This window comes from Grammomys surdaster, unplaced genomic scaffold (assembly GCF_004785775.1).
Source record: "Grammomys surdaster isolate TR1022 unplaced genomic scaffold, NIH_TR_1.0 132, whole genome shotgun sequence".
NCBI classification, from domain to species: Eukaryota; Metazoa; Chordata; class Mammalia; order Rodentia; family Muridae; genus Grammomys; species Grammomys surdaster.
Window position 1 is genome coordinate 2,099,865 of NW_021604590.1, and position 24,099 is coordinate 2,123,963.

Consider the following 24,099-nt stretch of genomic DNA (forward strand, 5'->3'; position numbering starts at 1 on the left):
ACACACATGCCACACACACACCACACACAAACACACACATACATACACACACCACACACACACACCACACACACACTACACACACCACATACACACACAAACACACACTACACACACCACACACACACACCACACACACACACCACACACACACCACACACACACACACATACACACACACACACACAAGTTCATCAAGTAAGTAAACATAAAAAGCAATACCGTTATGACAGTGAGGTCAGTAAGCAAAAAGGTATTAGCTTCTAAATCACAGAAATCTCCTGGGTCACTAGGTGACGCTGATAAAGAAAACCGACCTGACAAGCTACATCTGGACTGGGAGAGACTAGAAATGCAGGAGCCGTCACCTTTCCTCATGCGTTTCCACGTGGTTTTACTCTGTCTCTCCCAAACCGAAGGGTCTATAACATCCAACAGCAAGGCTGCATCCGCAGCTTGGGAAGTGGGAGGGGTGATGTTTGCGCCTCATTCACTTTTATTTTTATTTCTCTGAATCAAACATTAAAAACCCACACACCTCTTACCTTGCATTTCAACAGGACATTACATTCACCAGTCACTTCCCAGCTCAAATACTCAGCGAAATGTGGGCCTGTGAGGTTTTAATGACATAAACCATCTATTAACGAGTGGAAAACCCAAGATCAAAGCTCATCCTTAAATCCCGACCCGATTAATATTTGAAGTCAGATTTTCTTAAAGTTAGGGGTTTAGTTTTAAAATATCTTAATGCCTACATATTTAATATTTACTATTTTAAATTATTTTTCACCAAACATGAAATGCTGTTCATTTAAATTTGCTATGGAAATAACTTTGGAATATTTTATTTTTTACAAAGTGTCTATTTTTACCTTGTTTCCTGATCCATTCTTGTCGCTGGAATTCAGCTTCTTTCTGTAGCTTCTTATAAACTTGAAATTGAAAAGGCAAGGATGTGTGAAACTGAGTTGAGCAGCACAGACCAACATGACAGCCACGGTGCTAGTGACCCACTGGCCTATTTTCATTAATATGCGATCATAGATTGTGAGGACACTACTTGCTCTGATTTTTATAAAAAGAAGCCTTTGAAAACTATGCAACTTCGTGTGTGTGTGAATGTGTGAGTGTGTGGGTGTATGTTTATAAGTATGTATGTGTTTATGTGTGTATGTATGTGTCAGTGTGTGCGAGTGTGAGAGTGTTTGTGTGTATGTTTATGAGTGTGTATGTGTGTATGTGAGTATGAATGTGTGGTATATGTGTGTGTGAGAGAGTATGTGAGTGTATGTACGGGCGAGTGTCTGAGTGTGAATGTGTGTGCGAGCGTATATATGTGAGTGTGTAAGTGAGTGTAACTATGAGTATGTGTGAGTATATATGTGATTGTGTATTATGTGAGTGTGTATGTGTATATATGTATATGTTTGGGGGTGGATATGAGTGTACATGTGTGAGTATGTGTCTGTCTGTCTATATGTGAGGATATGTGTGTGAGTTTGAGTATGTGTATATGTGAGTGTGTGAGTGCATGTGTGAGTATATGTGTGTGAATTTGAGTGTGTGTGAGTAGAGTGTGAGCATACGTGTGTGAGTGTGTCTGTGAATGAATGTGTGTGTGCATGTGTAAGCTGGAAACAGAGATTGAGTATCTTTGCTAACTGTTCTCTACCTACCTCCCAAGACTCACTATATAGCTTGGTTGTGCTGAAACTTATCTGTAGATAGGGCTATCCTTGAACTCAGCGATCAGACTGCCTCTACTTTGCAAGTTCTGGGATTAAGAATTTGCGCCACCACACCCAACTCTCACCTTATCTTTTTAAGACAGGGCTTTGGGACTAGAGAGATGGCTCAGTGATTAAGAGCATGTATTGCTTTTACACAGGACCTGAGTTCAAGTCTCAGTACCCATACTGGGCAGGTGGCAACCCATCTGTAACTCCAGCTTGAACGTACTTCTGCAGATAACCACACAGAAACACATGTACTCATACTTAAGAATAAAAACCAAATCTCTCTCTCCTTTTTAAAGATAGGGTTTTAAACTAGACCTTGAGCTCACTGATTTGGCTAGCCTGGCTGCCAGCAAGCCCCAGGGAGTCTTCTGTCTCTCTAGTCCCAGCACTGGGATGAGTAAGTGCTACTATACTGGGCTTTTTATGTAGTACTGGTGACCCAAACTCAGATCTGTTTGTACTGCCAACATTTCACTAACTAAACCATCTCCCAAGCACCGAGAGTAAATAACTTTTCCAAAGTCATACGTTAGGTAATGATGAAACCATACTGGTCACTACAAACATAGACATTGGCAGTCTTTTCGAAGCTTGTGAAGTGCCACATTTTAAACCATGATGGTTTCCACAGACATTCATTACAGCTGACCTCTACAGTCTAGTTACTGTATATGATTGACAGGTTTGGCGCACATATAATACTTTCACTGTTTTTTGGTTTTGTTTTTCGAGACAGGGTTTCTCTGTGTAGCCCTGGCTGTCCTGGAACTCACTCTGTAGACCAGGCTGGCCTGGAACTCAGAAATCCGCCTGCCTCTGCCTCCCAAGTGCTGGGATTAAAGGCGTGCGCCACCACTGCCCAGCAGTACTTTCACATTTTTTTCTCTGCAAAGTTTAATAACTTAGAGTAATCACCACACATTGTTAAAATAGTGCCATGGTTTGTTACTGAGACATATATACATTTCTGGATGCCCTGAAATGTCCTAGATTCGAGAACTTAGTAAGACACACTTGTTCACATATGAAACTATTTAAGTCCAGCCATGCCTCAAAATCAGGGATGATTTGGGCATGCCTTTAAAGCTGTGCTCATTTCTAGGCAATGGAATATGACAGGAAGTATTGACTAGATTTTTAATTTGATGCAGGAATCCAATAAACAGTTCCAGCCCAGCAGTTAAGGACCTCTCTTAAGCCATGAGGTTATTTGTACAGACGTAAGTTGCCAGGCATCCCACTGATGTCCTTCAGAGTTCTTACCGTCTCCAATGAGAACAAGAGTAGAGTGGCCGGTAGCTTTTCCATCTTGGATCTGGAATGTGTACGTCCCTTCGTCCTCATCCTGTAGCTTCTCCATGAACATTTCAATGATGCCCGTGTTCCGGTCAATGTGCATCTTGTATTTCTTCATTGTGAAGAGACAAAGCCAGCGAAATCAGCAAGAGAAATATTTTGCTTTGAAGACAATAACCCCGATGAAATAAAAAAAAAAACAAGCCCCTAAAGAATCAGAATTTTGGGCTGGTGAGATGGCTCAGCGGTTAAGAGCACTGACTGCTCTTCTAGAGGTCATGAGTTCAAATCCCAGCAACCACATGGTGGCTCACAACCATCTGCAATGAGATCTGATGCCCTCATATGGGTGTCTGAAGACAGCGACAGTGTACTTACATATAATAAATAAATAAATCTTTAAAAAAAAAAAAAAAAAAAAAAAAAAAAAAAAAAAAAGAATCAGAATTTTAATATTTCCAGACAACTGAGCACCTTGTCTGAATACCTTGTTCCCAGAACAAGGAACATATTATGTGGGTAGATGCTTACACAGAAATGGACCATGAATAGTTTGAAATCTCAACAATAATGGTTGCCTAAATAAGACCTTCACGGTTGACATGACATCATAGATGAGGGAATCTCATAATGCCTCTTCCCTAAATGAGAGCTTCAGGCAGTTAATGACCACCAAGAGAAGGAGAACCAGTCTTTTCCTAGGATGAACCCCTGAGATGTTATCCATTTTCCCTAAACACATACATACAAGCCACATCATATATATATGTATAAAATATGTACATATATAAAACATATTGGTATATAGATATATATTGATATGTAGATATATATTGAACTATAGTTTACATATCATATATATGTGACATTTTTTAAAATTAAATAAAAATAAAATACCAAAAATAAATATTTTTAACTGAGAACGACAACAAATATAAAGCCTACCGGCCCCTCGAAAATTTCCTTCTCATTAAATATGTAGTTGACTTTGGCATTGCCAGACAGCTTCTCAGCCTGCATCCAAAACCGGACCTGACCTTTCTCCAAAATTTCAACTGCCAACTCTGACTTAGTTGGGACAACTAGGAAAAATAAAAATAGACGTAATAAGTCATCATACATTGGGTAACAATAATATTGATACAGACGTTCTAACAAGTGAAAGAGATGGTTAGTACCAATAGCAATTGTAGACCCTTGTTCTACGTGATGCAGAGACGGTGGTTATATTATAGGGGACCTCAGGCTAAGGGACATTATTATAGGGGGGACCTCAGACTAAGGGATATCATTAGAGGGGGACCTCAGACTAAGGAACATTATTATAGGGGACCTCAGGCTAAGGGACATCATCATAGGGTGATCTCAGACTAAGGGACACTATAGGAGCCTCAGACAAGGGGACAGGGGCCTTGAGTCTCACCCCTTTTGAAGCATAGTTATCTCAATTGTCAAAACAAGGAAGATGACATTATCTATGGGGCACTTCCAGTTAACCTCTGCGACTCTACTGCAGCTTTAGTCAAGGTTATTCAAGGGCAGTCACAAGGTAAAATGAGAGAAATTCTCCGATGACCCAGGATAGCCCCAAATCTGCTAGTAAAAAACTACTTAACAGCCAAATGTCAGGGATGTCTTCCTTTACATTTCCCCCTATCCACTCCATAAAACTGTTTACAGATTTGTTCTGCTTCAAAACTGAAGGGACTCTTGGGTAGTCTGTACTGAGGGGGTGCATCTGGGGGAGAGAAGATAGGCTCTGAGGTTGAAACATGATCTTGAACAGGTGCTCCTCTCTTTAACCCTCACGGTCCTCACCTGTCAACGTGGATATTGTGTGCCTCGCTTGGTGATCAGTTAATTATGGTATAACAGGATACACTAGTGATCAGTAAACAGAGGTAACAGGATACACTAGTGATCAGTAAACAGAGGTAACAGGATACACTAGTGATCAGTAAATGGAGGTAAGTTCTCTGTTCCCCACCACGTTTACTTATGAGAAAGCCGAATGCTAAGAAAGAGCCTTGACACCAGAGACACAGAGCTAAGCCTGTGATTATCCCTGCTAGTCTGTGCTATTATTTGCCCCAGTTCCATTTCTATGCAGAAGGCCATGGTTTTCCAGTGTGAATAAATGTCTGAGTGGAGCAGATAAAAACCAATTCCCAAGACTAGAGGTTAACCCTTGCTATAAACAAGTCTTGAGAATAGGAATTATCTTCCAGAAAAGTCTGGGGAGCCCATCATTCAGGTTCTAATGTGCGGTCATGTGAATCGGAGTAGCAATTCCAAGGAAGGGACTGGCTTTCTTTGGAGCCTTTGATGTTCTTTGTCTGTCCCAAGTCACAAGAACATTGTCTAGAGGAACACAGATCGCCATGAAATTACCACTGAGGGGACAAGCAAACACCATGTGTGCATTCAGAGAAACAGACTGTGGCGTGGTTGAGGGAACAGCACGAGGCTCAGCCCCTTGGACTTCACCAGCTACATGCAACTGGTTAATGACTGGCTCCACTGGCCTCATGTTCTTAACCTCTAAAATCAGACCACTAGAGTACTTTCTGGATCAGTGGATGTTCAAATGACACATTACAACTAAATGTCCCAGGACGGGCCTGGCATATAATAAATGCTTTATAAATGTTGGCTATTTATATTTTAGTATCAGCTTTTTCCTCTATTTACTTCAACAATATTTTATAATTATAAAATGTAACGTGTTGAAAACTAGGAACACCTAGCAGTATATTTATAGTTATGGATATACGGTTATGTGTGTGCATACAATACATTATCTGCGTAGGTAGGATCATAGCAAACATCTACAAATGAAGAGCACTGATGCAGGAGGTTGACCATATTGCATCTTCTACACTCAGACAAGCTGGCTTGCCACACTGCAACCTAGCATTAATAATGGCAAAGCAGGCCATATTATTTTCAGTTTTAACATCTATACTTTTTTATCTTTTTCCTCTTTTCCAGATCCAAATCACCTTCTCCGGCAGTTTGTTTGCTCTAGCAAAACATATTATTTGTAGACTGAAGGCATATCCTTACTGGTTTTCGAAATATTTTTGAAAATGTCTTTAGAGGAGACTCTACTGTGTCAGAGGATAAAGGAACAGGATTTTTAAAATTTACATCCAGTGAGAAACGAGACATGTAAGACCTTATAGATCTCAAGAAAATGACTGAATGTCTTCCTTGACCAGGAGGAAGTGGGTGTGAACTGAGAAAACACACAGGCTGCTCTGACCCGCTGGCAGCTCTCTGAAGGTTTCATCACTGCAGCTGGTGAAAGAAAAAACTGGAACCGTCCTGTTTTAAATGCTGTTTCGAGGGTCTCAGAAAAGCTTCTCTTGGTTAGGGTATGATGTTCACACTCAGAGTTTAAAACGTGTCCCTGGGCTCTCCCTGAGTGCCGGCCACGATGTCACAGCTGGTCCGTAATAAGGAAACCTTGAGTTTGCTCTCGCCCTTTCTCCAAACACCGACAATTAAATTTTTAGGCGTAAGCAAGATAAGACATCTCAGCGTAGATACCAGTAGCGAGAGTTGGCTACAGAGCCTTTAATTATACTGTCTCCATGTCCACGTGACCGTCAACCCAGGAAAGCCCAGGCAATATGAACTTAACACCCTGCCTTGACTTCTCTCTCTAACATCTTTTAACCTAAATATAAATGTTGTTGGGGAGGTTGTTGCCTGGATACCTGAGCAGTGTTTACTAACTAGATTAGTGCTTCTTCCCACTACAATCAGGCTTGAGCAGAGGATGTAAACATGTACCTTAGAAACAGCTTCTGACTGGGGCCTAAGAACTGTCACGATTGCCAATCCAGGAAAAAGAAACCGAAGCCCAGGGAAATGGAAATGTTTCATGCAGGGTCACTGAGCCAAGAATGTCCAGGGAGGCCTCCGCCTTCCACATAGCTTTCAGAATTAACTGTATCATTCACAACAATACTTTCTAGCTTTGTGGTAACTAAGCACACAGAGGACGTTAATGCCATGGGCTAGGAGTGCCATAGTCATAAGAAATATAAGCAAATATTGAGGAATCTTTTAGATTCTTAATTTAAAAGAGAGAGAGCATTCACCACTTTTTAACCTGCTTTCTCAAGCGTGACAGTGTGTTTCTCTGGCCAGTGGGTAAGGGATCCTTTCAGTGGGTAGCAGAACCTTCGAGGTGTTATTTCAAGCGTTCCTTCTTTTAGGTGTCAGCTGTGGAGTTTAATCTTTTATATGGAAGGTGCTTTGTCTAAGGGCATGTAAATAGTTCAGAAGGGTTCCTCTTCGGAATGAGGTCCTTTACCCTGTTTGCCAAGAGTATAAAACATTGTTTTTAGAATGACTCTGTTTAGAGCTTTGAGTCTCCTATCATGTGCCAACACTACATACAGACTCACCTAAAACATATAAATGAGTGTGTTTAGAATATACGCGTGTGATCCCAAAACACGTGGGCTAAGAATTGAAGAACATATTTACTCATATTACATCTCCAGCTCCGCACACTGCCATGCAGAATGAAGCATGGTGTGGGTTTTCTTTCCATCCCCTTCCCTTTCTCTTTCCTCTTGGTCCCCTTCTCGTTTTCTTGTTTGTCTCTCTCTTTTTAGATAGGGTCCCTGGTAGCCCAGGCTGGCTTCTAACTTCCTATTTTGCTGTATACCCCAGGATGACCTTGAACTTGTGATATCAAGTACTGGGATAACAGGTGCGTGCCATCACTTCTGGTTTTATGTGATGCTGGGGATCAAATCCGAGGATCTCCACGTGCCAGCAAAGCACACACAGCCCCATGGGGTACTTTTTCTATGTTAGTATCTTGGCACTTCTCGGGGAAAATGGCAAAGAAGAGTGTCATTTCTAGAAAGTGTTTTTGTGGCTGATGGCTTGTGATGTATATCCTAACGCTTCTCCCCATCTCTTTCTCTTTCCTCTCTCCCTCCTTCCATGCCTCCGTACTCCATCCTTTCTTTCCTTTGCCAGGTTTCATCTTGTAGCCCAGACCAGACCATGAACTCAGGACTCCCCTTCCTCTACCCCCAGCTCTTTGTTTTTTAAACTCTTAGGTCAAAACAGGGTCTTGAGGTTGTCTAGTTTGGCCTTGAACTTGAAGTCTACAGCCCAGGCAGGCTTTGGACTTGCTTTTTTCCTGTCTTTGCTAAGTAACTAAGATTACAGCACTGTGTCATCAGGTAAGGCTTTAAACTTTTTCTTAATCCCATCTGAGCTGTCATTTGTTCTATCGCAGAAGCTGAATCCTGGCAAAACCACTAAAACCTGCAAGTATACCAGGATACTTACTCGGGAACTTGTGCTCCTGGCTGAGGGCAAGCAGACGTTTCATTTCTGTACAGAAAAACAGAAGACAAACCTTTACCTACTAAAGCAAATGCAACTTGATGACAACTGGGAAGAAAGCAACATTAGACTCAGGGAGAGCCGATTTAAACTCACCTTCCTCATCTATCAGGTAGCTTGATGCTATCCCATCAGTGTCTGTCACATCGCAAGAATACGTGCCCAAGTCATCTGCCCCAAGGTCTTTAAAGGTCATTTTTGTCCTTCAAAACAAAATATTTTATAGAAATGTGACTGTGCATGGTCTGTGGGCCTGTCACTCTCTCATTTCTGACGCCCTATACATGATAGTCCGGTCATGTAGGACACTTGTCATGTTCCCACCTACCCTACCCTATGGAGCTAAAGCTCAATAGCTCTTGGTGTCTTGGATTGAACATCCTTTCCACTAGGAAGACTTTCTTGACTTCTCATAGGATGATGAGGACACAGGTATGAAAGTCCCATCTCCAAGCTCTGATTCATAGATAATACACAGTCTCTTGTTTAGCCCTTTCTGAGGAGCCTAGGTTTTTCTCCTATAGGGGAGAACATGCTGTAGGTGACTTCAGGAGTTTCTATGCCAACTCTATACTTCTCTTGTCAGAACTGATGGTAAACTGGAATCATGCCCCTGTATAATGCCTGCACCTTCAGAGACAGGCTTTCTGCTTTGCTTTCTGTTGCTTCTCTGGCACCCAGCACCTTGTCTAGAACTTACAAGTTAATTAATGAACAGATCAATATTCTAGATCACCATGCTTCCTCATTTTTCAAGCTCCATTACCAGCCATGATATCATCTAAGACCAACTGAACACTTTAGTGTTAGTGAATAAACCAGAAGAGAAGTTTATAGTTTGTTTTTTTCCTTAACCAACTGTATTCTACTCTAAGAACTGTGCATTTGAAGGATTATTTTAAGGCTTATACTGGTTATGGATTTTTATAATACCATATGTAGAATAGCAATGACTTCACGTTCTTATGCCACAGAGGTTAAGTAGGGGCAGGACCTTATCTTATGTTCTTGCAGTGAAGACGTAATGTGTGACTGGGATAGAGGTATTCCTTACTTATTGCCTTTGCTTTCGACTTCTAATCGTGGAGAGTCTTCAGTAGGTACATAATCTTTGGACCAGACGAATTCTGACTTGGGAGTCATCTGATCACATTCAAAGTTCAAGGAAATGACCCCGTCATCGTCCACATTCACAACAACCTCTTTGGTACCTGCAAGATTATAAAGAAGGCGGTTGGGACTGGTGATAAAAATAGCCAGCTAAGAATTCTTGTATTCAGATGCCTTCCTTCATTTAGCCTTAGTGCAAGGCTGGACTAGGCCAGGGATTCTCTGCAATTCAGCTTCTACCCTGTGTCATGGAATTAAATGAGTCTGTCATGTTTCTTATGTAGAGGCAGCATTAGAGCCGGCTTGGTCTGCCTGGAACCGAGGAAACGTTGATTTACATGGATACCACAGTTGGGAAGGGACTAGATTGTCATTATGAACAAAGAAGTCTTGAGCAAAGGAAAAGTGGATTCATGGCTTTTGTTTCAATAAATACTGTATCTACTAGGTCACCAGAAAAGAAGAGAAAGATATCATAAAAATAAAGAGAAATTTCCAAGAGAAACTAGAAAGAATGAGCAATGCCTCCATTCTCTCCCTCAAAGTCGTAAGTCATTTCCAAAGAAGAGTGTATGGGAACTTTCTCTACTCACCCCATAACCTTATCAATTTGAAGATGTCGCTCTCGATTGGAAATGACAACTAGAGAAGAGTATTATTGAACCACATGAAAATTTCAATGGAGATAAATTTCAAGAGATCCAATGTGTTTCAAGAAGATCGATTCCGGGGTTTTAAAAGAAAATAATTTAGTGTTATTTTATTTTATTTGGGGGAACTTATAATAAATTACACTGGCTTCCAATATAGCAATTTAAAATTTGTACAACAGCACATCTATTGCCAGATCCAGTTTGAGAAAAGCAAAATGTGCTCAATGCATGCAAATTTATGCAAATTCAATCATCAGCCTAAACTCGGTTTGTTTCAGTATATTAGGAAAACTACGTTTAGTCTCAGAATGATATAGTTTTGTACTTTTTCAAAGTGTTAGCAAACTTCCCTATAGTTGTTTCCCAGAGAAATGTTATTTTGTCTCTAGATAGTATCATTAAAGTTCATCATTCTGGGTATTGTCTGATATAACCATCCTAGGGTTGGGGGAGAGCCAAAGTCTTGTTAGGGGATGAACGAGAGGAAACTAAGCCCAGACAGTGAGGATCCTGGATCCTGACCCTGAGAGTTGATACACTTTGTGTTCTTCCCAAGGACGATGCAAGCTCTCCCTTCCGTATCTATGTATACATCCAAACAGAGATCACGTAAAGAGGAGAGAGAGAAGAGCAGAGACAGCACTAGGTCTAGCAGACGTTCTCTGTCTTAGTTTTAACAAATGTTTATCATCATATTTGACTCATTGGTAATCTAAAATAACAATCAATTAAATGTCTAATGGCTCCTTAAGTGAAGCATCTGCCACACGGTCCTTGTAAAGTTGTAGGCCCTGTCTCTTTTGTTGTGGTGGTGGTTCCTGACAGCGTGTGACTAATCCAGATGCCCAATTGTTATAAAGTACTGGATCAATGTGCTTATTGAAATTCAGCTAAAGGCCGGTGCTGAAGAACATTTGGGCCCAGCTAGTATTACAACTCGGAATTTGCAAGAGTCACTGTGAGAATATAAATTCAGCATATTTGTATATCTGTATTACTATGAGGATGACGGAAGTGATATCCTCCTTATATGGGTGTTGACTGAATCTTTTTCACTCTTTGCATAGTGTTGGCTTTGGAAGCACGACCAGCCATTCATATCAACCATTATCTTACCTATAATCCTTTCCAAGAGAAAATGAATCACCATTTGCTGTTTATTATATTAAAGACATGACTTAAGTTTATAAAGGATGTTTGGTCCAAAATCTTAATTTCCCCAATTAAAGCTGAAGATGAGACTTCAATGCAAAGAAGTCACAGAACTGAAAGCACATGGGTAGGTCCATTGGCTCCACCTCTCTCTTGGTTCAGTAAATACCTTTGTACTGTAAAGCCTCACCCACCCGGAGCCTGGCTTCAAACCAACAAATAAAAGAACACAGTTCTCTAAGCACCAGAGCTTAAGTGCCAAAGTCCACTTCAGGGTCCTGCTCACTGGGAATTCCAGACCGTCACAGCAAATCTATTTATACTTCACTGGTGACAGTGCTGAAAAATCTATCCGGCTACTTCCTTAGCAGATTAAGCTTAAAAAATAGAGAAGAACCTATTACTGATAAACACATTAAGAACAGAAAACAACCAGAAAGGAGACAGAAAAAAAACAAATACCTTCTGTCCAGTAAAGGTATCGCCACATTGCAATCCTGTGCTACATGTAACGTTGGTAACTATGGCTCTGAGCCATATACAGAAAGTAAATGATAAGGTTCAGCACATTGCATCAAAAAGTATTTAGAAACATACAGTCTTTTCAAACAACTTCATAGAGTCTTAAGATGAAAATTAACTGATGATTTGGGAGTCAGTTCTCAGATAAATAGAACAATTAGATACTTAAAAAAATTGAACTTTAATTGTTTATTTGTGCATTCATATTTTGATAAACAGGCAAGTGAAATAAAAACACTGCCCTAATGGCAGTAGCTTTTCTATATCATTTTACACTTAAAAGCTTAAGCAAGATCCAGCCTGTTGTTCTGGTGTCAAAAGACAGGACTCCCTGTGAACGGTCTTATCTGGGTGAAAGGTCAACCCACTTTCCTTAATGTTGGGCTGGAAAAGGGAACCAAAGTCTGCATGACTCAAGATTTTTCAGGAACTACTTTTGAATCTAAAAACATGAGAATTCACTTCATAGACCAGGAGATTTGAGAAGAGGAAAGAAATGAGATTACTTTGGCCTGACGAGGTGTTGAAAGTTGTCCTGGGGCTACAGAGACGGCTTAGTGATTATGAATGTATGTTCTAGTTTTATAGAGGACCCAAATTTGGTTCCCAACACCCACAAAAGGCAGCGCACAACTGACTGTAACTCCAGCTCCAGGAGATCCAACACCTTCTCTCGACTTCACAGATGCCTGCACTCACGTACACATAGCCCTATCCTTCTTCCCTCCCCCCCTTCCTCTCCCCTCATGCATGCTTACACACAAACACACAATTAAAAATAAACCGCTAAGAAAAAGAAAAGTTGTCCCTAGTCAGTTGTTCAACCTCAAATATCCTCAAATATTAAGGATAAAATCCTGAATGTAGATACGGGAAATGTGATCTCACAGATGGTATCAAAATGGTCCCCTAGACACTGGGAACTCTCGGTGTGATATTAGGCTAAGAAGTGATCAGAGATAACATAAATGACTTGAAAATGAACTGATTCTATCCCATTTTTTTCTCTTTCTTAAAAAAAAAACAAGTAAATAGATGAACAATTTCAAAGATTAAATCTCAGTGAGCTGCTTACTATCCCGGCCATCTCATAACAAGATATCATTTTAAAGTCTTTTACATGAGCAGTATTCTAAGCTTTACTGTCCTGCTCTCTCTCTCTCTCTCTCTCTCTCTCTCTCTCTCTCTCTGTCTCTCTCTCTCCATATAAATATATATATATATATATATATATATATATATATATATATATATATATGTGTGTGTGTGTGTGTGTGTGTGTGTGTGTGTGTGTGTGTGTGTATACAAGTATAACATAATGTATGGTTTTTTAAACCCTTAAAAGAGCAGCAGATAACTCACACAACAGTGAGCAACTGTCACCAGTGGCTCGTATCCCTGAGCTGTCTTGTGTTTATCACACTTGACTGGCCTACCGTTTTGGTGCCTACCCTGTAGCTTCCCAAGCTGGCAGTCCCAGCTTGTCCTTCACAACCACATGAATGACAAGATGCCTAGGATGAAGGGTACATTCTGATGCTCCGAGAGTCAAGATGCTCAAGACATGGTAGCTGTTATTGTTCAGATGTGAAACGTCCCCCAAAGGCTCACGTGGTGATGCCTGGTTGTAGCAGTGTTGGTTGTGTGATTCTTGTGGTTCTGCTTTGGGAAGCCCAGAGCCCTTAAGATGTGGGGCCTGTGCTGAGGATGTAAGCCACTGAAGATGGTCTCTAGTCCCTTTCTTACCCTCTGCTTCCTGCCTGCTATTAGCTGCTCCACCTTGTCTTCATTGCATGAGGGACTAAAACCTCTCAGACCATGAGGTCAATGAATCTTTCCTCCTTTGAAGTTTATGTCAGATAGTTGCCACCACTGAGAACTGCGTGCTGGGGTCAAAGGGACAGTTAGGAAACAGGTACAGAGCAGTTTTCTTTATTCACCACTATTGTTCATCTTGCAGAACCAGCCAGCCTCCTGCCTCAGAATCCCTTAAGTGTCCATCCTGAGGCCACTTGCCCACATTTGCCTTCTCAGGACTTACCAGGTGCTGGGTCAACCAAATTTCAGACACCTGGCTGTTAGCTGAATCTCAACTCACTTTTCTTTGGAAGAATGTGTTCTCCTAACTTGCTCTGCTACTTGTGCCCAGCCCCTACTTGAGACCCTGCTTGGTGTCTGGGTTCTCCTGTCCATCATCCAATTCTCCTGCCTGCTGCTCTGTTTCTCTGACAAGAATAACTACAAGCTGCACCGCCAACACATTAACCTCCAGATCACCCGATAGGCCAGGTCTCTCTTATGCCCTCTCTGATCTGGCTCAGCTGGCCTCTGCTTCCATTGTTGCTGTGATACGATTGACAACAGATACTGTTTAAAAGTGTCAAGCATCAAGGGAAAAAATGACTTTTTAGGCACACTAAATAGTTCTAACCTCTTCTGTCCAAGGGTTTCTTTAGCTAACAGCTGTCTTGGGAAATCACCAAAGGCACACTTGGTCTGTTGTCTGGACTTTGTAGCAGGGCTGGGTAATATCTCCTTGGAGCTTCTTTGACTTCAAAGGAAGACCAGAGATCCTACTGACTCCAGCGGATTAAGTGAACTTTCAACTGAAATCCAATTCCATCCGAAGTATCTTGTTAAGTGTATTTTTGGTGTGCTGTTACTTGATAAGCTTTGTTTTCTACCTGAGAATTTAATAATGTATCACGAATGAAGGTGTGCTTCTCAAATAAAGGCAAAGGATTTCAGTGATCTGAAGAGAAACCAGAGTATTTTCTCGCTAAGGTTGCAAGTTTCACACCCAAAGTCTTGAAATGAGTAACATTTCTCTCTCTCTTCCTTTTACTCGTTCCAACATAAAATGGGCAAGATAATACACTTAACACTTAGAAACCTAATAAATATAGTCCATTTTAGGCTACATTTAAGTTTTGTTAGCCAGCAACTTACAAAACCCTGAATCTTAGCTCCTAGCCTATTTAGCTTTGCAGATTTGTACGGATGTCTACCGTAGCTCTCACCATAGCAAGCTGTAAGCTCTGTTGATAACACATGAGCATCGACCTACTGAGCCAATACACTACTCCCAGGGAGCGTACAGGACCTGCCATGTAGTATCCTATTGCAAGAAATTCATGTTGCAAGAAGGAACGCTTCTGCTAATTAGAAACCAATTCCAAAGGTCACAGGGAAGCACTTTGACTTTATGTGCCGGAGGATTCTTTCCTAAGCTCTGAGCAACCATGTGTATTCATGTCTGCAGCTGTGGACTAGAGTTATATTCCAAGGATGGAATGACCATAGACTTTTGGTGCCTTTTCCAAATCAGCAACACAGAACTTGCGTTCAGGAGGTCAACAGCCAACCTCCAATGACAGTCATGCTAACACCACATCTGGCTGGCAGCCTGCCATTATAAAGGTACTGATTTAGAAAAAACGGGTGACTTAAGTTTTCTTTAATCAAGTTGGGAACCTATAGCTTAAAAGATGCTTTGTTCTAGATGGAGAGTTCCCTTATACAGTCATTTAAATGTTCTCTCAGGGGTAGATATTGCACATGAACCATATAAATGTCTATTTGACACCATTGATATTCACACAATTGACAGCTGAGGGGTCTGATCCCAAGAAACATGTACGTGTATACACTTGTGTGTCTGTTTGTAGCATTTTTTTCTTCTCTCTTTGGAATTTTGCAAAGGTTACTATGAAGTGTAGAATTATCTGCCTCGTTCTGTAAAGATCACTTTTGTCAAACACATATCTTACCAACTGGTTTAGGAAGAGACCAGAACAGTCATGAAGAAACAGGAAGCAGTGGACAGACTTGGAGAGTACACTGTTGATACTTTTCAAGTCATAGGAGTCTCAAGGAGAAGAAATTTCCTATGTTTACATTGTTCTCGTCAGAAAAATAAACATGACTTTCTCTATTTGTGTTCATTCCTTTTCCAAAAGCGGGTACACAAAAGCAAAGTACCTTTATGCTAGAATGTTTTTTTTTTTAAGTAACTGGATAATAATTTTTACCCCTTACTGTTACTGGTGCTTTCTTCTATGAAACTTCAGAGAACGGAAATAAAACTTTTAAAACAGAACAAATTGAATAGGAAAGGAATCATCATTGTCATGTTGTTGGACGATGGAACACACAGTGGAAAAAAATCAAAAGAAGGTTAATATTTCAAGATATGAGAGCATAATGAGGGAATTCAAATTTTATAGTGGGCAGAACATATGCTATTGTTTATATTATGCGGGATGCATACTATTATACGGTGCATTTATATAATGCTCATGAACAGCTTCATCGGAGAATGGCCACACTTGCTCAGGTTCCTGTCTGTGGTGGTCTTCATGCCTCGGCAGGCCGAGGAGCTGTATCAAGGACCATGTGGCTATAAAGCTGGAAATGCTACCTTGCCCTTGACAGAAAGTATGCTGACCTCTGGTTTAACTTCAGAGCTAAACGTCTATACATCCTAATCTGTATAAGGGTTGTACCCACTCCCTGGGACATTCCAGATCCTCTGATTGTAAAGTATCAGAGCTAATGACCAGGTTATGACAGAAGCAGCCTGGTATGGATACAGGTTTAAGTTGGTTCAGAATATGAAGTGGTTAGGTATTAACCACAGTACCTCCTAGACCACTTCAAACCTGGCTAATCCCAGATCTGAGGATACTCTGAAGGAATACACGACTTTCCCATGCTAAGGGTATATTTGTCGACTACTTAGACGGCACCTACAGAGAATGAAGAAAGGTAGGCTAACTGTGACTTCAGTGTCTTACTTACGCAGGTAACATCTTTCTCCCCAGCTTTGGTACTTGGTAAACCTGGCTCTTGTGCACAATAGTTAACTGCTCTGTTGCTGACTGGTACCCCAAGCCAGAGGCAAATATTAATGAAAAAGTAAGGACACACCTGGACGGGTTTCAGCCACAACAGGTCCAGCGAGGTCAGAAGGCTTTCCAACACCTGCCTGGTTGATGGCACGCACACGGAACACGTAGCTGGCACCCTCTCTGAGGCCTTGTACCTGGGATAAGCAGGTTTAGAAATAATGAGCACCTTATGGCACATATGCATGTGTGTCCTTTTTCTGTAGGTACCTGTAATCACACAGCCCCAAGGAGGTTCCCTCTCGAGCTGACTCTGTGACAGTTGATTTTGGTATCTTCTCTATGGACCAGCTGTCACTGGATGAGTTGTTAAAGTCCCTTCTGAGCCTGTCATTGCCACAGTTCCTCTCTCTCTCAGATAATTTAAGTGCTTCCCTAATCAGAAACATGTTGTATGTTTCTGAAGTACACACACACACTTTGAGTGACTTAGCTGTTTTATTCTTTGTTGAAAAGGTAAAATATATCGTGTTCAAAATAGCATCCACATTACACACCTCTCAGTGACTCCCTTGGTAAGAAGACATTTTGTATTTATTCAAAAGTACACTGAAGATGAGGGAGAGATGGTTCAGCACAGTCTGCTCATCCAAAGGACCCCAGTTCAATTCCAACCACCACACAGCAGCTCTCAACTGTCTGTAACTCCAGTTCCAGGGGATCTGGCACACTCTTCTGGCCTCCACAGGCACTATGTACACACGTGGTATACCAACATACATGCAATCAAAACACTCATTCACATATAATAAAATAAAAATAAATTTTAAAATGTACCCCAGCACTAAAACATAAACACCATCCTTGTACCTTTATTGCCTATTTCTCAAGAAATAGACAGGATGCCAATATAATTGTGAAATTATATTTACATGTAATTTCTCCCCTAATGCTGTGGTAGAGACCAATATTCAAAATCTGACTTAAACCAAAAAGTGCTGGGGAACATTTGTGACTATGAGTTTAGACTATTCATTCTGGACTGCTAGGTTTTAAGTCTGACTATCGGATTTTATCCTGATGACATCAGACTGTTATCATACAGTGATAGCTCTCACTGGAACTAATGAATTTGGCTGTTTTGTTTTGATTTGATTTGTTCTAGGAAACAAGATCTTGTGTACATAGACCAGGCTGGCCTGGAACTTACTACATTGAGATGGCTGACCTTGAACTCCTGATCTTCTCGCTGGTTTCTCAAGTACTAGGCTTCCCCACACTCAGCTAATGGATTTTCAAAAATAAATTCAAAATTGAAATAAGTTCGATCTGTAAATGAACTTGAACTAGGGCACAGGCTAACTGCATAGAGTTTAATATATTTCAAATTCTGTGTTGAGAAATAACGCTAAGAAAGGAACAGAAATATTTCCTCGTGATAAAAATAGATTAGTCGCCGGGCGGTGGTGGCACACGCCTTTAATCCCAGCACTTGGGAGGCAGAGGCAGGCGGATTTTTGAGTTCGAGGCCAGCCTGGTCTACAGAGTGAGTTCCAGGACAGCCAGGGCTACACAGAGAAACCCTGTCTCGAAAAAAACAAAAACAAAAACAAAAAAAAAAACAAACAAACAAAAAAATAGATTAGTCACCAGGTGTCTGACACATCTGCGGTGACACCTGGAGGGTGAGTGGTTGTGAGCTGGGTTTCTGTAACACACGAGGAAGAGATCCACATTCCAGAGTCCAGTCCTGTTGGGACAGGAAAACATCTACACTCTCCTGTCACCCTGGCTCTAGGAAAACATCATGACAAATTCATAATCTATGCATACATACTCTGGGGTTTCTTTTCTTTTCCTATAACCTTTTTTTTATTGGTTATTTTATTTATTTACATTTCAAATGTTATCCCCCTTCCTGGTTTCCCCTCCTCAAACCCCCATCTCAACCTCCCTCCCCTTTGCTCCTATGAGGGTACTCCCCCTCCCACTCATCCACTCCCACCTCACTGCCCTGGCATCCTCCTACACTGGGGCATCGAGCTTTCACAGAACCAAAGGCCTCCCCTCTCACTGATGCCAGACAAGGCCATCCTCTGCTACATATGCAGCCGGAGCCATGGGTCTCTCCATGTGTACTCCTTGGTTGGTGGTTTAGTCCCTGGGAGCTCTGCAGGGGTCTGGTTGGTTGATATTGTTGTTCTTCCTATGGGGTTGTCCTTCTGTCCACTTCTCACTTCACACACTCTAATTACCAACACAGGTGTGAACCGTTCGGTGTGAACGCCGTATACAAATCTGAGTGGTTATGGTAAAGTCACACTGATTATGCCATGGAATCCTATTCCTTGTCCTGCTATGTCTTTAGGGTCTTCAGGCACTCTGTCTGTCCCCACCCTGGGGTGCAGGGGAAGGGGAACAGTCTTTTTGGCTCACAAAACAGCCCACACAAGTAAGAGAACCTGCTGCTTCCAAACAGCACCTGTGTGTGAGTTAGGCACAGGTTTGGTAAGCACGCTCAGGGGATCTGGAGTGGGATGAGTTGAAGGTCAGGAGTCAAGTGAACTCACTCCAGTAAGCTCTGCGTGTTCATGCAAGCACAGGCACGTCCTACTAGGAGAAGACAGGGCATGACCCCCAAAGAACCTGCAGTCACAGGTGTACCGGTATGAACTCTGTAAGGACAGCACCCTCCAGGAAAAAGCCACTGTCACAGAGGAGGAGAGTCACCTTAGAGACACAGGTGGCAATGATCAGCAGTGTTTTAAGACCGTGTGGAACAATAACTTCGAGAAGGGGAACTAGAGGATGCCAGATTAAAGAACTTGGGTGAAAGGTCACCCAAGTTTCAAGAATCAAAAAAAAAAAAATTCCCCATTTCTAATTACTTCCAAGTGGATGGAATCTTACCAGGAGCCCAAAATACAAAACTGGGTCTGACTCCGTTAGCTTAGCGTTAGTGGTTTTCCTGCTCAGGGAGAGGAAACATGCTCTAAATCCCAGGGCAGCCTCTCACCCGCAGGTACTTGTTTGTAATGGCTGCCTCATTAAGTCCTCGCCATTGGTCATCCTTGGCACTGGCTTCCTTCAGGTCCACAAAATAACCCGTGACTGGAGTCCGGCCTGAGTAGACCGGAGGCTTCCACTGCAGAACCAGGGAGTTCTTCCTGACCTCACTGAGCTTCAGGCTGTGTGGTGGTCCTGAGTCAGGGAGAGAGAACAGCGGACGTCAGTGTGTGTGAGGAGACTCGCAATGAGTACACACATAGTCACCCTTAGGGTCTCTCATCTGACCCTCAGGATGGTAGTCTCTTCAGAAACCTACCAGTCTCCTGAAAGTAGGCATATTGTAGCCACTGCAAGTGTCCATGGCTGCTATACCACAACTCATTGAGCACAGGCTATGTTAGAGTGGACACAGTCATAAATTATTTCAGTCACTGAGGGTAACTAGCACACAGTCCACAGAAGCCTTGATAACCTTCTGAAGAAAAGATGGTAGGATGCGTTCTGTGTGTATGCGGCTGCAGATTTAGTCTAAACTATGATGTCACCGTATGTAGCTTCAAGTGACCGCTGGCTGCTATCCAAGCACATATCTCTTTTCTCTTTCAAATAAACAACTTCTGTCTAACCAACCAATCGAAGTCACCTGAAGTGACTCACAGTGACTCGACACCAACTGCAAACACTGACATTCCTTGTTTGGCTTCGGCATTGCGCAACTGGTAGTTCAATATTTGCTTTCTTATTTACTTTGGTTTAGCAATTTCAAGTATGTACCATTCTTGTTTTCTAATATCTTCTATGGAAGCATATCAAATATTAGCATCCAATAGTATGGCATGTTCTGTGTAGCAAAGGGCTTTAGTGACCGTGAACTTGGGTCATCCTTGCAGCCAGTGGGGCAGCCAGTCCTTTCTACAGGTGGGATCAGGTGCTGCTGTATCACCTCAGGGAAGAGGAAGGCCACAGTTCAAGTTCTGACCCTGCCACTTACCTGTTCCCTTTGTGACTCTCTGTGTGTCATTTAACTTGTACCTCAGGTTAGTCACCTTCACAACGGAAGGAAGACAAAGTACTTACGCTGTGTTCTAGGGCAGCTTCTGGCACCTGCTTGCCCAGGGCTCCTCACTAAGTCAAGGATGCATCAGGGTGGCTGGTGGGGTGTTTCCTTACTGAGCACACCCTGCAACTTCTTCATCGACATGGCTACTTTGTGGGTGCTAAGGCTGTAGACAGTCACATTTAACTTTAAGAATCATGAGAATCTGGAAACAGACTCATCTATGTGACAGTGGCAGAAAGAATTATTTTAACACCTGGCTCAAAGGCAGGTGTTTGCCTCTGCATGTCTGCTGATGTTGAACGAGGCTCGAACCTCTTGCTTCCTTTGCTAACTTTTTATTCACATGTGGAAGAAGTAAAGCAGAGAGGTAGTTCTTCAGGGGCACAGGGTTTCAAACAGAGGAAGGGGCAGTAGAAGCGGTGGAGTGGGCAGGGTGGGCTGCCACACAGGTTGCCTTCATGTGATCTGAAGTGTTCATACAACCTATGATGCCATCGTGACAGTTGTTAGATATGTTGATTATCAAACCCAGGAGTTCTGTGTCATTCAGAGCATTTGGATCAGATGACTTAATTAGTCTGTTAATATTCAATGTTTATATTGGTTTTGTTTTATGGCACCCTATGAGGCATAAGCGTGGGTAGGTTTTTCTGCTTGCTTCTTTTTCTCTTCCTCTTGTATCCAGCTGCCCCCATGACAACCTCCAAAATAGACTATTGGCTAGTCAGGTTCCATGACTGTTGAGGGAAGGGTGTGGTATGTGGACATACAGTACTAGCTAGGGCTTAGTAGAGAGAAGCCAGGCTCATAGCTCCATTCAGGCATGATAAGCCTGTGTAGGCAACTTAGTGAAGAGCTAGGAAGAGGGAGGAGGGTAGATAACAGGGCGAAGCCATCATCTCCCCCGATCTCTAGGGGATGATTTGGGTGTTAGTAGGGGTGTGCTTCAGAGCAGGGGAGAGGAGCATCGAAGGATGTGGGAAATGGTTTTAGAAGTAAATTCACAATGCTCTTAATTGGCCTTTTAGAGACAAATGAAAAGCTCCCATGTGCTCACTTAGCTCGAAGCGCGGATTTCTGTCAGTCCCCCAGACAGAGGCTGAGAGCTGGCAGCGACAGGTTTGAGTTGAAATGGGAGTAGGAGGAATTTATTTTCAAGTTTGCATTGCTACCTACCATTTCACGTTATCGTAAGACATTTTAGGTAAGCATAGCAAGTGGATTCCTGCCTCTTAAGTGCCATCGAGATAGCACCTCAGGTCATTCCAACTTGCTGGAGGAAAGGCACAGTCCCCAGCTTACCCGGAACAGCAATGGTCCATTCTTCACACTTGAAGCACTCGCTCACCGCGGAGGGCGCTCCCAGCCCTGCGATGTTCATTGCTGACACTTGGAACTGGTACACTGTGTTTTCCTTCAAGTTGCTAATCTATAACACGGATCACATCAAAAGCAGTTGTCAACATTTTACCTGTTTAATTTTTATGTGACAAAGCATCCTGCGGTGATCTAGTGTTTAACACGTAATTTATTTACTTCTTCTATTGGATATATCCTAGGCTATAGCCTGTAAGTCACACCCTTTCATAGTTACACCCCTGCTATAATCTAAAAAGCATCTGCCTGTAACTTCAGCTCCAGGTAATCTGATGCCCTCTTTTGGCCTCTAAGGGTACCTGCATGCCCACAGTGTATATGCTGACAAGCAGGTATACACACATACACATAAATAAAAATAAAATTCAAGAAGCAGTAACTGTGCCGGCTGTGGTGTTGTGAAACTTTTATCTTAGCACTTGGGAGGGAGAGATAGGTGAGTCTCTGAGTCTGAGGCCCGCCTGGGCTAGATGACAAGTTCTAGGTCTGTGGGGCTACATGGTGTAACCAAAACACAGCAATAAAGCAACAGAACAAAACAGAAATAAACAAATGACCCAAGTAATTCGTAATATTAAGCACACAATAATAACCAGTAGCACATGAACTAGAAAGGGGGTAAGTGGACTAAAATATTATAAGGTTTTATGTTTCCAAGATGAGAGCAAAACAAAGAAAATAATACCAGATTCAAAACTTGTTCAGCCACCCGTAAAAAAATCAACCCCAAACCACAGGACATGTCTCTCAAGGTAAAGTCTCTCATAGTAAAGTGGGAGAAGAGGAAATATCTTAAAATATTTTCAGGGCCAGTGTGATATCTCAATGCATAAAGACGACACGGAGCCTGCCGCCCACACAAGTGCAGCTGAGCCTGCCGCACACACAGGTGCAGCTGAGCCTGCCGCCCACACAGGTGCAGCTGAGCCTGCCGCCCACACAGGTGCTGCAAGCCTGATGCCCACACAGGTGCCACGGAGCCTGCCGCCCACACAGGCATCAATCCCCGGCACCCACAGGATGGGAACCTGACTCCTGCAAGTTGTCCTCTGATCTCCATATAGGTGGGAACACACAAAATTAATAAATGTGCACAAATGTTTTAATTATTCAAAAGCAGTCAATGCATAAAAGAAAAATACACTCGACAGAAAGACTAAGTGGAGAGTGCATAATAATATGGTGATTAGCTTTTAAAAATTGGTAATAATGTTAAATATTCCTAAATAATATAAAATATAAGCTGTCGGCCAAGGGGACTAATGTAATTCTATAATTCTATGCCTTCTTCTCTTTTCTTTCTTTCTATCTTTTTTCCTTCCTTCCTTCCTTCCTTCCTTCCTTCCTTCCTTCCTTCCTCTCTCTCTCTCTCTCTCTTTCTTTCTTTCTTTCTTTTCTTCTTTCTTTCTTTTTTTGAGGCAGAGTTACAGATAGCCCAGGCTGGCCTTGAATTTCTGGTCCTCCTGCCTTCACCTCTACAGTACCAGGAGCGTACACTCACACCACATGACTTAATTCGGCGCTATTTCTAAAACACATGAAAAGCATAAAGATACAGAAAGATTGAAAATTAAACGATAAAAAGTTACACGCCATGTAAACACCAACTAAAAGAAAGACCTGTTCGTTATCATCAACAACTGAAAACACTGCCTTTAAGGCCAAACTTACCATTAGCACAAAAGACTCACTTAGTCTTCCTGTTATCATGTCATCTCGAAATATATATAAAGCAACATTTTAAATGAGCAGGTTTTCTGGTGAGATGATCCTGCAGCTTTCTCTTCCTGAACTACCGTTCATACCATTCATTGGTATAAAATTCTAGCTACTCTCAGGGTAATCTTATTCATTAACATCGCAGCAAGAAGCTTAGGTGACAATTAGCAACAAAATCCAGTATATGTATATGTGTGTGTATATATATATATATATATATATATATATATATA

General features: G+C 41.9%; 1 protein-coding gene across 1 annotated transcript in view; it reads right to left on the reverse strand.

Annotated features, from left to right (window-relative positions):
* Myom1 (myomesin 1) overlaps positions 1 to 24,099 on the reverse strand; it is a 112,838-nt gene that overhangs the window by 18,502 nt on the left and 70,237 nt on the right. The window contains exons 20-29 of the mRNA XM_028762193.1: positions 22,073 to 22,199; positions 19,718 to 19,902; positions 16,784 to 16,898; positions 9,472 to 9,628; positions 8,514 to 8,620; positions 8,361 to 8,405; positions 3,984 to 4,120; positions 3,006 to 3,150; positions 876 to 935; positions 546 to 613 (exon numbers count right to left, since the gene is read on the reverse strand). Of these exons, the coding sequence (XP_028618026.1) occupies positions 546 to 613; positions 876 to 935; positions 3,006 to 3,150; positions 3,984 to 4,120; positions 8,361 to 8,405; positions 8,514 to 8,620; positions 9,472 to 9,628; positions 16,784 to 16,898; positions 19,718 to 19,902; positions 22,073 to 22,199 (1,146 nt within the window). The remainder of the gene's footprint in view (positions 1 to 545; positions 614 to 875; positions 936 to 3,005; positions 3,151 to 3,983; positions 4,121 to 8,360; positions 8,406 to 8,513; positions 8,621 to 9,471; positions 9,629 to 16,783; positions 16,899 to 19,717; positions 19,903 to 22,072; positions 22,200 to 24,099) is intronic.